Here is a 15093-nt window from a genome sequence, read left to right as displayed (position 1 = left end):
TGACTTATAGCTTATAAGGGTAGGTAATGGCAGCTTTGAAATGCTCTTAAATGTCTTAAGAAGGATTGTTTATGCCTTTGTGATATCGTTATCTTGTTGTCAAAGTATATATAGTTATTTTAAATATCATCTTATAATTTTAAAATGGGTGCATAAACACCCCCTGCCTTAGTGCCTCAGATGAGTTGTTTACGTTTTGCTGTGATTTGTATTTGCCATTTTGATTTCACGATTAAAGCGAAAAAGTACTGATTGTGGCTCTTTCTTGAAATAGTAGTTGTATTTGTAGTAAATCATTTTATTTTTAAAAGAATGCATCTAATTTTCACAAATGCATTTTTTTTTTACACATCAGTATATTCACTTATAAGTATACAAAAAAACTAAAACAAAAAAACAAGCAAAAAATGTATGTACTGCCTAACGTAAAAGCAAGTAATAAATGCCACTCATTTTATTCGCTTTACAAGTCACAAATAAAAATTCTTTCTTTAGTTGTTACTGGTAAACTTCAATTGCCCAAAATGAACAAATACTTCAAGAGCCAACCTCTAGTGCCAAGAACAAAGGAAAAACTTTTGCCAGCTGAAACCAGACAAGTATATAAAAGAATAATTATTTGCAAATTTGAGGAACAACTGATTGAACAACCTGAGAGTAGACCATGTTGACTACTTTCTTGCACTTCTTTGGTCTCTTTTTTTGGCACAGGAACCTGTTCTCACGTAACGACATGTACACAACGTCTCTCAAAGTGAGATACACACACATTATACAACATCAACCATGTAGATGATTACTTACATACCCATGGCATCATGCACCTGTTCGATAACCCACAGTACGGGACCATTCCTCACGCTTTTCTTAAATGGGAGGGACTGCTGCCAGGTGACACGGAAAAGCACAACGGTGAGCATTTCTTAGTGCACTGCTCAGTACGCTCCCTTCCTGATAATGGTTCATATGTTAGAAACAAATGAGACACAATTTGAGACCTTCATGGATATCCTTAATGTAGTCAACCTGTCGCCCATATTCCAAGGTCTACCTATATTAAGCACAGTGTCGTGGTCAATTTGTGTGTATGGCATAAGAGAAAGTTACGATTGGATGTGGATCTGGGCCCAAAAGGTATAATCTTGTTATTCCTCATAGGACCTGTGCACTTCAATGGCTTTATTGAGAGGAAATCCAATGTTTCACTGCCCCTATTTGGATGGTGAAGTCAGCGTCTGCATAGACCTTATTCGCGGTAGCACCATATTAGATTTTTGACATGAATGAAAACTAGGCTTGCTGTGAGGGATAGACTTAGTGTCTTTAATGGCATGCACTGTATAAAGCTCATAGATCACATATCATTTTCCACAACTCCTGTTTTATGGAGTTTTTTGTCTACTGAATTGTCTAGGAAAGATTTTTTATTTATTTATTTATTTATTTTTTTACTGCAGAATAATCCTAAAAACTAAACAACTGTACATCCTTGTACAAAGTCAAAAATTCAAGATGGCGCTATTGTAAATAAGGTCCATTCAAAGGTGAAGTGTGCATTTTCTGCACCCCTAGTGGCACCAAATGGAATCGTAAAAATAATGACATTTCAAAGCTCTGCCCCAAACACACTATTGGTTGAGCCAATGTTGCGGTGTACATGCTCAAAAAAACAGAGCAATGTTTTAATAGTGCCGTAGAACCACAGTGTTTACACTTTTCAGGGGACTTAAACTACAAATGGCTTACTTAAAGAGCACCTATTATGGTTTTTCAAATATTACCTTTCATGTAGTGTGTTATATAGCTGTTTGTGAATGTAAAAAAGTCTGCAAAGTTTCAAAACTCAAAGTGCATGACAAATGGAGTTATTAACACAAAAATGAAAGAACCGATTCTGAACACCTGAAACGAGTCGTCAGTAATTCCAGGCTTACTTCCTGTACTAACCTTCGTAATCTGGTTACAAAAAACCCGCCTCTGGTCTTCATTGGCTGCTCGTGAACAGCTTTGACCCGCCATCAAACACTAAACTAAGCTGTAGACCAATCACAACAGACTGGGACATCTGACCATTCAGAGCAGAGTAGGCTTTCTGAAAGTTGTTTAGAATGAATCCTTTAGAACTGATCATTGAACGAGTTATTTTTGACACTGGGAAAAAAAAGGTAATGCTGCAATTTAAATTATTAGCAAATTAAAGTGTTTTTTTGACATTGGATGCATGTAAGTCTATTGTATGAGACCTTTAAAACAAAATTAGGCACGTTTAAAAACCATAATAGGTGCTCTTGAAGTGTTACAAAAAATTAATAAAAATAAAATCACACTTCACCTTTAATGAGAGGACATCCAATGTTTCACTGCTTCTAGTAGGATGGCATAGTCAGCATCTGTAGTTAAAAGGAGTAGTTCACCCAAAAATGAACACTCTCATCATTTACTCACCCTTAAGAAGATTTTTAGAAGAAAATCTCCACTCTGAAAGTCCATACTATGCAAGTGAATGAAACGATCCTGCCTTAAGATTGCAATGACAAGATGTACAGTGAAAAAGGAGTTACATTTTGGTCTGTTCTCCCTCAAAAACCAATGAGATGCTCCAGAAGACATTGATTAAACCACTGGAGTCTTATGGATTACTTTTATACTGCCTTTATGTGCTTTTTGGAGCTTTAAAGTTATGGTCACTATTCACTTGCATTGTATGGCTCAACAGAGCTGAAATATTCTTCAAAACATCTTTTAGAATTTTTATGTTTGTGTTCTGCAGAACAAAGAAAGTCATACACATCTGGGATGGCTTGAGGGTGAGTAAACGTTCCAATTTTTATTTTTGGGTGAAACATTCCTTAAAAGATACTTCTAAAGCATCTCTGTTTTGAAACCAAATAGTTCAGGTCGTTTTTAAGACAATCTTTTTTCTTTTCTTTTTTTGAAAAACAGCAGTCACATTCAAGAAATTATTTCACTATATCAAAACAACAATTTCTTTTTCTTATTTCACGTCATTTACATGGGTCCAGTAGAAAGATGATTCCAAAGATCAAATGGAAATAACGAATAAAATATGCTGGATCTTGGCCTTGTTGCTCCCTGCGCCGGGCGTGTGTGCATGTTTGTTATGTGTGTGTCACAGACGGGTCTCTCGCTGTGGGTCGTAATCTGAGGTTCGTGGGCATTGGTCCGAGCTAGAGCCATTTCTTTCTTCCTTCTTCAGGGCCTGCAGTTCACCGGCCACGGCCCCCGTGCCTCCGTTGGCGAGCGTGCTGCGTTCTTGCTTTTGAACGTGCCGTCGTAACACCACCAGCCCCAGCACACACAGGAAGAAGGAAGCGGTCCGTAACCCCAGGGTCAGGCCCAGATATGCTATCCTGGGAGAGGAGGGACAAAATACACACTAACCACCTGACTATACTCAAACATCTGGACATGAACAAACAATCTAGGTCATTTCACATAAAAGTGATTTATGTTTTTAATTAATTAGATTATAGATTAAATGACTTGGCACCTGTAACATTAATATGCAGTTATCAAAACAATCTTATATGAGAACAAGTTTAATTTTACAATCGTGATTACATATTACTTGTAGTTGTTTTTCAGTATTTTAAGATTTACTCACCTTTATTAAAAATTCATGCTAAACTTACAGACAAACATTGTTTAGACTGTTGGCATCAATATAAAAATGGGATGTTTGGCTTGTTTTGCAAAATGGAGGCTCAGAGATATCCTAAAGATTTGAGCTAGGAAAACAAAACAGCATTGCAACAGGCTTGGGAAGCTACACTGAAACCATGCTGCAGCAATTAGTTAGCAAAACAAAATGTAGTTAACTACATTAGAGCTTTTTAAGGGGCCAATGTAATTATGTAACTATTATATGTATTATGTAACTACAATCAATGAGCACTTTATTAGGAACACCTGTACACATACTTATTGATTAGTGATCATCTAATCAGCCAATTGCGTGGTAGCACTGCAATGCATAACATGCAGATATGGGTCAGGAGCTGCAGTTAATGTTCACATCAACCAACAGAATGGGAAAAAATGTGATCTCGGTGATTTCGACAGTAGCATGATTTTTGGTGCCATACGGGGCTGGTTCGAGTATTTCGGTGTGGTTTTTGGCAAAATAATCTCATAAATGGAATGGGCTGGTAGGAAGCGTGACATTGTAATGCATATTTTTCTGAAAGTTTTTGTAAAAGAAATTGTTAAATTACACAGTAATTTGATTAAAAACTGTGGAGACTGTAAATCAGAATCAAGGCAAACGATTATTACAGTCACTTGAAAAGAGAAAAACATCATTTAATAGTGATTACACATCTAATAACATTAGCATAAATGAACAGCTGTTTATAATATCATCACTTATTTTGATACTGTGAACTGTTTATTTACTATCGTTTTTATTATGACTTGAATCAATACATTAATGTTCAATTATTAGCTTTAATTTACCTTGGAGCAAATGTAGGTGTCATTGCAGATGTTATATGAGGGCTGACAGTTTAATCCATAACATGCTCTCCTCCAGATTTATTTAAAGATTATTTAAAAAAAAAGAAAGAAAAACACTGAGGGTATCCTCTCTAGGTAACTCATGTCACTATTATAAAATTACCTGGCATCAACATGTTTTAATTGTTTTTTTTATTATTTCGAAAATCCTGCTTAAATGTACTCACACACATTACTTCCATAGGCTTTCACTGGAAAATAGCAAACGCGAGTCAGAGTAATGGCGGCAGGTCAACAGTTGCTAAGACAGGATTGGTCAGAAGCGCTTTTAAGGCAGGGCTTTGCGAAGGGTCAATTAACGTCACACTATTACCGCCCGAGGAAAGCAGGCGGTAAACTGAATTTTATTTAATGGATGCTTGTACACATTTTCTCTCATTCATGACAGTAAACAATAATTTAATAATGATCATGAATAATGAATAACCTGGCATATATCCTGATGCATGGTGTAGTCAAGCATGTTAAAGAGATGATTCGGGGGTCTGGATCAAAGTAGTGGAGTGATGCTGCACAGTCCAAATCATGGCGGTCTGCTGCATCCTTCACTATATAGCGCTCAGAATTGCCTCGCAAGATTGGAATTGCTCATGCAAATTGTGTTCAGCACTGATTTTGTGGGCACGTGTGTGCTGTGTGAATCGGGCACTATTTTGAAAACAACTGAGCTAGTCATGTTATTGAAAAATGTCAAGTTAGTAGCATCGCTGCTTTTAGTTAGCCTCAACACCGAGCTGCAACATGTAAATTGACGAACTGTGTTGGTAAAGGATCAGTCGTTTTCTGACATCAGTGTTTACCTGTAGGCAGTCGTGTTGTAGATACGACAGGCCCCTCTCCCACCACATTTCTTGTGACCCCATTTCAGACAGGTGGTGTCTATGATGGCTCCAAAGTATATAGGAGCTGGAATTCCAGCTGTGGAACACAGCCATGTACAAACACCATCATTTCCGTAGTGGCTTCAAAATAATTTAGCAAAAACATCAAAAGCACCAAACACCAAAGAGTTTCTCACCTAGTGTACGTGTTGCCAGTGTGTGAAAACCCAAAGCTATTGACTTGAGCTGTGGCCTGATGCATCTGTTATGAGAAAAAAGAAGAAACAGCTGTATTATCTACATTTAGAGAATTTTGTAACAGGAAACATGACAGAGTTTGTCTTTATTTATAAAATAAAATATCCAGCCACGAACTGATAAATCCATTCATTTTAAATAATCTTAGATAAATTTTGCAATTGGGTTATTCTGTGTCAAACCAACCAAATTTCAGCAAATTCCCCAGATACTTTTTCTAAAGGAAGATAATAGTATTAAACAAAAATTTTAAACAACATGGATAAATATACAAGAGTAATCCGTTATTTTGTAGAGGGGGATCAAAAATAAAAATCTGAATTTGATGAAAATATTTAAATAGATAATATATCGATGTGAAAGTAACTTTATATAGGTCCACAACAAGAACATTCAGGCTTATAATTTTAAAAGTTCATGTAAATTAAAAGCTTTAGTATTAATTTAAATTACTAACTTAATATAATTTAATACTATTAGACATACTATTGAAATACTGTATGTTCATGGCATCTCTGCCAGCAAATCCTAATAAGAAGGGGTTTAGGTGGAATTCACACTTTTCTGATATATCTACAGTAGATTGTGGAGTGATTAAGTTTTTATATTTGAAAGTAATTCGATCATTATTGATATTGTATTAATATCTTACTTGAAATTATATAATTATTTTATGTTTATTTATTCATACATATTTTATGGCCAGTGTGGGAAAATGATTGGGAAAAAACTAAAGTGTCTTTAAACAAATGCAAGACTGCCAAAAATATATTTCCTGCAATAAATAATGATCATAAATAGCTTATTTTGTAAATGTCTAAAACTGTCTCGTTGAAGTGCACTTTAAATTGGAGTGAGAGATACTGGGGGGAGTGACTGTCACTTTGCTCACAGCTGATTGGTCCAGTATCTGGATGAGATCTCTGATATTAATGATTAATATCCTTTTAGATTCTGGTTCTGAACAAATGTTTCTTTTTGTATTTTTATGACCGTATTTGGTAAAATCCCAGAGATAATGGGCTCTCAATGTGGCTCCATCCGTAAATAGTTAAATTTGATCCATTTTCAGTGGTTGAAAACCAAATGTGGGTTACATGGTATGAAGCTAGTTTTTCTAGTCCAACAAAACAATGGTCTGAAGTACAAATAATGTTGAAACAAGAAACGTACCTTTATTTGTTCACACAAAAACAATCATGGCAGATCTCCATTTTTAAGAGTCCAAAAATACACCATTTTAACAATAAGCGACATATGTAGCTCTTGAGTTCAATATCTACATCTAGTTTTTGGATTTTAGAAATGAGCATCTGCAAAGCTCTGAAATGCATCATTTGGGGTCCAAGCACCAAAGGTGTTTAAACCCAGCTGTATTATTTTATCCAAAAGTAATCACGTCTACTTTCATGAGCTACAGAAACACTGGAATTTTTATTGCACCAAACAAAGTGGGGACGGCAGTGCTGCCCGTTCACCTAATTTAGCACGGGAAAGGCCGAGCATTCCAGGCCGTCAGCTGACCGAGCTTTGGGGAAAGAGCTGACAGTCCCTGGCGCTAAAGCTTTACCATTCAAGACACAAGTCTGATTTCTGAACTTCACAAGTGCCCATAAACTTGTCGGGTCTAATTCTGCATTCAGTCAAGTGACTGTTTTGACTGGCATATGGCCCATAAGACAGACACAGAATAATGAAGCAAAATCACATGAGCACCACTGGCACATACAGCCTGTTTTCAGCTGTAATCTGCTTGAACTGAGGAAAACAAACTCATGACTAGAAAGCTGTTTTTTTTTTAAGGAAACTATAGTTCAGAATTTAAACAACAGTCAAAGTGAATGTTTGCTTGACAAGACTAGAAGTTCTCTTTCCTGGCTTTTAGATTATTCTATTTGAATATTGAACATATAAAATGTTAAAAAACAATGTAGGGCAGGACTTGATTCTATCAATTGGGAAATTGATTGGATAGTGAAAAGTGGTCTCAATATGACAAATGATTGGGGGGAAGAGTTGAAAATAAGAGGGCTTGGTGACATCAGTAATTTAAGAGGTGGAACAACACGTATTTCTTTCGAATAACATGCAATGACAAGTTGTTCACAATAAGACAAGGGACATGTCCTACTAAAGTAAATAAGGTCGATTTTGGGAGTGTGCTGAGATTTATATACATGTATGTGGTCTAATGTTTTTCTTCCAAAAGTTCATTAGACTGAATGAAATCAATCAGAAGAATGGTATTCGAAGTGGTTCAGAAATGTCTTGACCATAAGCAGTTCTTGGCCAATAAATAATATACATGTACCTAATGAGCAGCATGTATCCTGGCGTTCCGCCCAGTGAGATGATAAAGGAAGTGATGACAGACAGAGCCAGGAAGTAAGGGAAGACTCGCTGGCAACTCTCCCTGTTGTTGCATTGGCCCGCACTAGCCGTTTGATTCCCGGTTGCTATACAGCTGCACTGCTCAAATACCTGAAAACACACACAACACAATGGTGTTCAGACCGGTCACTACTTAAAATGCATCTTGTTACTATAGCAGAGTTTAGTATATTCTTCAACATTCAAGGGGCTTTTACAACAATTCATATCAACAAGGCAACCGAAATCATTCATTTTCAATGAGAGTTGGGAATTTGAGGTGACATGAAGAACAAAGCATTGAAAATGTCCTAATCAAGATGTTATACGGGATTTCCTCTATCCTGAAAAGTCTGGGAAAAGTGAAAAAATCTGCCATTATCAATTACTTTCTCATGAAGTGTGCATCAACAAATAAAAAAAAGTTTTTAAAAGTTTGTGTCTGCTATTATAAAAATGATTGTCCTCCTGAATCTAAATTCTGATCGGATGAAACACATATAAAGCCAGTCTGATTTAATGAAAAATATGTGACTGGAGACATTTTTGCAATGCTTTAAATTGTAATATTGTAATAAAACTCTTTCATAATTATTATACACCATTTTTTTAAGTACTCATATTAATTGAGAGACTTGATGGAATATTCTTATTCTTCAATAAAGTAATTTTTCACAAGGCAGTACTATTTAAGCAAAAAAATAAAATTTAAAAAATCTTTGTTTCGGCAACAATTTGAAAGGAATGGACAAAAGACATTGCATGTAACAGATGTTTGAGTAATGGAACAGACACACAAAATGGGAGAGAGGAAAACACTTTCTTCAGTATGAAGTTACATTTACATGCTCAAAGACAGACAAGGGGCCAGAACAGTCACAGGAAGTTTGAGAGAAGACAAGAAAATTCAATGTAGCCTTTGAGCTGAAACAAACAGGTTGTGCACACCCTTCAGCGAGGGCTGGGAAAACCAGAGTTCAAGGCACTAGAAACAGAACACATTGTCGGTAACATTCTTTGAAGATGTAGGACAACAAACACACGTCATTGTTTTAAAATGACGGTGCTCTCGGTTGAGAGGCCGTGCTTACTGTGTCCATTCCAGAGCCGTGGGACCCCCGGCACCCAGCCAAGCAGGGCGAGACATACGTGAAGCCGTTCTCACCGCACACGGGATCCCAGTTTGTTTCAGGACACTCGCAGCCCGCGTTACAGCTCGCAAACAGAGAACTGTCCACCTTGTAAAGACTCTCCATCCTGCATATTAGATGCATGTATGCAAAAACAAGGAGAATATAGTTACAGTTTTTTTTTATTTAGCGAATAGCAAAGGGTTAGACATTTGAGTTAGATATTTGTTTAAATCCCTCACCTCAAGTATGAGCAATAGTAATAGTTATGCTTGTCTTGGCAAACACTGCCTGCAAGTTATAGTGTGTAGGAAACTTTACGTTCATCAGGACGTCCATTTTCAGTGAATTAAAACCCATTCTGCTGAAGTTAGTGTAAGTTAATTGTCTTATCCTCATTAGGCCGAGTCATTTGGCATGCTCCAGTTATTCTTAATGGCATTAAAATAGAATATGTTTTCCATATGTTTTATAGGCCTAAAGAGATAGCTCTAATGCTCAAAAAAGAATAACATTCATGCTTACATATGCTCGAACTTGGTGCAAGAATCAATGACGGATGAGATTTGGCCCGTGAGAATTTTCACATTTGACTGTATGCAAACCAAGACGTTCTTGCTTATCGTGAACATGCTAGGACAGCTTTGGCGGAAATCAAGATTTTTGCGATTAACGAGAAAGTTTCAGTTAGTTCCTCACACAATTTCAAGCGACATAAGGAAATTTTCATTTTTGGGGTAAACTTTCCATTTAATTCAAAGGAATGTTCAGGGATCAATACAAGTTATGCTCAATTTAAGCAATAGTTCACCCAAAAATGAAAATTCTCTCTTGATTTACTCACACTCATGCCATCCCAGATGTGTATGACTTTCTTCTGCAGAACACAAATTAAGATATTTAGAAGAATATTTCTGCTCTGTAGGTCCTCACAATGCAAGTGAATGGGTGCCAACATTTTTAAACTCCAAAATCCACATAAAGGGAGCATACAAGTAATCCAGTGGTTAAATCCATGTGTTCAGACACAATATTGTAGGTGTGGGTGAGAAATAGATCAATATTGAAGTAATTTTTTTGTCATAAATTCTCCTCCCTGCCAAGTAGGGGGTAATATGCAAGAAGGATGTGAATCACCACAAACAGAAGGAGAATGGGAAACTGAAAGTTAAAGTGGACATTGACTGAGCAGGGAGAAGAATTTATGGTAAAAAAGGACTTAAATATTGATCTGTTTCTCACCCACACCTATCATATTGCTTCAGAAGTCATCTGGAGTACTTTTATGTTGCCCTTATGTGGATTTTGGAGCTTCAAAATTTTGGGACCCATTTACTTACATTGTACGTACCTACTGTAACCACTGCCTTAATGAAACCACTGGTTCCAATCTTTTCTCCTTTTCTTTTTTGGATAGTTTAAACAGAAACATGAAGCTTATAATTTTATAAAAGCACTTACATGAATTCTTCTGTTAAAACTTGTGTATTATTCGAGCTGTACAGTTGTTTAAATCATTTTTATGGTCGTTTTCGGGTTTACGTTATGTCGTCATGGCAACAAAGTTGCAGTAAAATTGGACAATGTTACATCAAAAGATTTAGTAAGCGATTTTATCACACTGACACTGTTAACATGCAAATTGTTTACGTCTTGTGGCTATACAATTAAAACGGTGTGTATTTTAACGTTTACAGATTGGCCACCATTGTAACCTCGATTTGTGCTTTTTTTTTAAAGGAGGGACAAGTTGAAATAAATTTTTGTGGTAATCAGCATTATGCCACAAAAGCTATTGATTGAGCTTAACTTGTATTGAACCCGGAATATTCCTTTAAAAAACTCATTTGAAACAGTGTGTTGAGACAGCTCTAAATAAATGAACATTATCAGTTGCCTATCCGATGTTCAGCTGCTCACGATATACACAAAGACATATCGAGTAAAAAAACTGAAAGTTAAAAGCTGTAATTTTCCATCCTACCCATTGTATGACATGGTGATGCCCGCCACGTTGGCATTCTCGCATCCCATTGCGAAGAAGAAAAGCGACAGGAAGTAGCCCAGGAGAGACGTTCCCAGCGCGAACTTGGCTGCTCCCATGATGCTCAGCTTGAATTTCTTCATGATAACGCCCCCCAAGAACATTCCCAAGGCTACAGCTGGGATGTTGATAACTCCTGAAAAAACACTCGGCATCAGGAAAACTGATCAAAGAGCCAGTGTCACAGTTTTCAAACAAAGACAAACCTATACAATCCCTCAGTCTGCTCTGGTCTCCTCAAAGACTGTTCTCTTGTTATGATTAAAAGGTTACAGAATACAGAACAGGCCTATTTGTTTTCCCACCATCTGATGCCGTTTCCAAAAATGCACAACAGTCTCTGGTTTCTCAATTTCTAGCCATGCGGTTGTTATTTTTGGATTGCATTCTCTTTCATATACAGTAATCTATATCATCCTGTGATTTAACAAGGGTACATAAACTTCTAGAACAATTATGATTTGATATTAAAACCTAATTTGATATCAGAGACTATACTAATACATAGCACACATCAAAACCCCTCCCAGATTAAAACAAAACACAAGATAGCATTAAACAATAAGGTCATAGTCGCAACTTGAACCGTAATATTTCTGTGATGTATAGATGAGTTTAGAGGAAGATGTACCCATTAAGAAGTTCGCCTTGGACGCCGACTGCCCATAATGTTGCTCGATGTATTTTGGCTTGTATGTCACCATTCCGATCAAAGAGTTGAACTGGATGATGGTCACACACAGATATAAAAAATAGACTGGATTCCCCAGTAGGGATCTTAGTGTTGGCAAAAAGTCTGAAAACACAAATTAAAAATGTTTAGGGAACACAAAAAAACAAAAACATTTTTAACATTTACGCATTTCAATTTAAAAACAAAATTCCTTCAAATTCAACAAAATTTTATGATTAAAACTTAAAATATTTAGTTTTTATTTTATTTTGGTAAAGACTACTCAATTCAATTTGATAAAAACATTTATGAAATTGAAATGCACACATCTTAAAATAATTTATTTGAACTCCAAGAAACATCTAAAAACAGGCAGACAATTTAAGTTTGTTATCCTATCAACATGCTCAAAAGACCAGCATACAGTGGATTCAAAAAGTATTTAGACACGTAAGCTACATTTAAAAGTGTTAAAATGTCATTGCATAAGATAAAAAATATTGAACCAAGTGTCATCAAAATCTACTAGAGCTTTTCTCAAAACTAACACTTTCTGAATCTCTTTTGCAAATACATTTAAGCAACTGGTGTCGCAGTGATTTTAGTAAATGTATGAAGTCAGTTCCCTTCAAGTTCACACAAGTTTCCTAGCAGAGTAACCACAGGTGGAGTTAATCACATTAACTATGCACATGTACCACTAATGACTAACCGTCAGAAACCTTCCAAATATAATTTGTGTTAATCTTGAAGAGTCTAACCATAATTTTATCATTTCAATTCTGACAAACATCATTTTTGTGAAATATTTTGATTTAATGTGCTTGCGCTATTTGTCTGTACAATAAATTCCACATTGTTTGATATTTTATTATCTAATGCAATGGCATTCATTTTTTAAATGTTTCTATAATGCATTTGTGCTTTGGATACTGGAGTTGTATATACCATGGTACTTTGATATAAACCATGGTACTGAATGATTACCTTATTCATATACGAAGAATGCTACATGGTACTCCAAGATTCCTTAACTAAAACCATGGCATTAACATGGTACTTGTCCCAAAAAAACATGGTGTTACCATAGTAAGGTCTAAAAAAAACATGGTATTACAATGGTACTTCGATATATGATTGAGCACCATATTTATATACCAAGTCATTTACATGGTACTCTAAGGTTCTTCAAAGAAGACCATGGCATTACCGTGGTACCATGTCCAAAAACCATGGTAATACCATGGTACTTTGATATAAACAATGGTTTTGAATAATTACCATATTCATTTGCCAAGGAATGTACATGGTACTCCAAGATTCCTCAAAGACATGTTACCATGGTAACATGTTCAAAAAACATGACAATACCATGGTACTTTGATATAAATCATAGTACTGAATGATTACAACCTCAAAGGCAACCATGGCATTACAATGGTACTGAATATGTCCTAAAATTATGGTGTAACCATAACATTGTTCTTTGATATAAACAATTGTACTGAATGATTACCATATTCAAAGGTATTAACAAGGTACCCCAAGTAGTTACCATAGTACATGTGAAAAAATGTCCTGGTTACTTTCGTAACCTCCTTTCCGTGATGGAGGGAACAAGACGTTGTGTCGATGTAGTGACACTAGGGGTCACTCTTGGGAGCCCCAAACACCTATGCTTTTTGAAAAAAGGCCAATGGGAATTGGCGAGTGGAATTTGCATGCCACTCCCCCGGACATATGGGTATAAAAGGAGCGGGTATGCAACCACTCATTCAGGTTGTGCGCTGAGGAGCCGAGACAAGGTCCCGGCCATTTCAGCGGGTAGTTCAGTGTTGTGGCAAGAGGGACACAACGTCTCGTTCCCTCCATCAGGGAATGGAGATTACAAAAGTAACCAGGATGTTCCCTATCTGTCACTCACTCGACATTGTGTCGATGTAGTGACACTAGGGGTCCCTATATAAAACGCCACAACTAGCTGAACAGTGTTACGTGGACTGGCAGTGCGAGACGGGCAGACCACTGTGTGCCTCGTAGCCAGCGCACCAGGCCATCACATAACCTCCCCCAACACTCTGAGCGTTGAACGGTCCTTCGGGAACAAGTCGACTGCCCAACAAATAGGGACAGGCAAGCCCAGCCATGGCCTCTTTTCCTCTTTTTTCTCCCCAAAAAGAGTGGAATGTGTTAACCGACTGGGGGCCATAAATGTCTACGTCGGGGGGGTGTCACTCCCAAGGGGAAGACACCGCAGAGACCACACCCCGCCCAGAGAAGGGGGGTATTTTGAGTGGAAATACATCACATAGTCTTACCGAGTCTTGTCGGAAGTATGTCATGAGGAGAAGTCGCATGGTATGTCCTACCTGAGGGGGGAGGAGTTTCTACAAACATGGTGACCGGGGGCAGAGGGGCCTCTGCCAAGGAAGATGCAGTTTACCGACAGGGAAACGATTTAGCGGAAGATATATCACATGGGGTCACCTATGGGGAACCAGCACATGTGGAGCACCTACCCCAGTACAAGGCTTAGTTAGCATGTGTACTGGGCCGGCAGCGAGTTTCTCCGCAAACTCGTCTGCCACAGGGCTAAGGAGGAATGTAATCCAGGGATCACAACTTGTGAACATGACTGGGAGTCAAAAGCGCACGTCTTCACCTCATGGGAGGGGAAAGGCGCTATGTGCAAGGGGTAGCATACATCAACCGTCAAGGCGGTCTACGCTCCCATTGCATGTCACAACTCGCCCGCCGTCTCCTCTGGAGCCTCAAGTCGCTACGAGCCACTCACATTCCAGGCGACCTCAACAGGGACAGGCCGAAGGGAGGACCTTGTACTGGTACGCCCGGCCCTTGAAAGCAAACCGCAGGAAGGGTCTGTGTCGAGGTAAGACCGAGACGTGGAAGTACGCGTCCTTCAGGTCTACCACCGCGAACCAGTCTTGATGCCGGCACTCGCTAAAATGCGTTTTTGCATTGGCATCTTGAACGGGAGTCTTTGCAAGGCCCGGTTCAGTACTCGCAGGTCCAAGATTGGCCGCAACCCACCGCCTTTCTTCGGTATGATGAAGTAGGGGCTGTAAAACCCCTTCATCTCGGCCAGAGGGACAGGCTCTATCGCACCCTTTCATAGAAGGGTAGCGATCTCCGCACGCAAGGTAGCGGCATTCTGGCCCTTCACCGAGGTGAAGCGGATGCGCTGAACCTGGGCGGGCGCCTGGCGAACTGAATCGCGTAGCCGAGTCGGATGTCCCGGGT

At 38.0% G+C, this 15093-nt stretch overlaps 1 protein-coding gene across 1 annotated transcript in view; it reads right to left on the bottom strand.

The window, feature by feature from the left end:
- Positions 1-439: 439 nt before the first annotated feature.
- LOC127436701 (solute carrier organic anion transporter family member 1C1-like) overlaps positions 440-15093 on the bottom strand; it is a 51258-nt gene continuing 36604 nt past the window's right edge. Inside the window, exons 9-15 of the mRNA XM_051691008.1 lie at positions 11791-11955; positions 11100-11295; positions 9077-9242; positions 7927-8096; positions 5555-5619; positions 5337-5454; positions 440-3371 (exon numbers count right to left, since the gene is read on the bottom strand). Coding sequence (XP_051546968.1) covers positions 3131-3371; positions 5337-5454; positions 5555-5619; positions 7927-8096; positions 9077-9242; positions 11100-11295; positions 11791-11955 — 1121 coding nt within the window. The 3' untranslated portion in view covers positions 440-3130. The remainder of the gene's footprint in view (positions 3372-5336; positions 5455-5554; positions 5620-7926; positions 8097-9076; positions 9243-11099; positions 11296-11790; positions 11956-15093) is intronic.

Source organism: Myxocyprinus asiaticus, chromosome 47 (assembly GCF_019703515.2).
Source record: "Myxocyprinus asiaticus isolate MX2 ecotype Aquarium Trade chromosome 47, UBuf_Myxa_2, whole genome shotgun sequence".
In the NCBI taxonomy this organism is placed as follows: Eukaryota; Metazoa; Chordata; class Actinopteri; order Cypriniformes; family Catostomidae; genus Myxocyprinus; species Myxocyprinus asiaticus.
The sequence above is the reverse complement of the archived record's forward strand: the minus strand, read 5'-3'. Positions and strand labels throughout refer to the sequence as shown.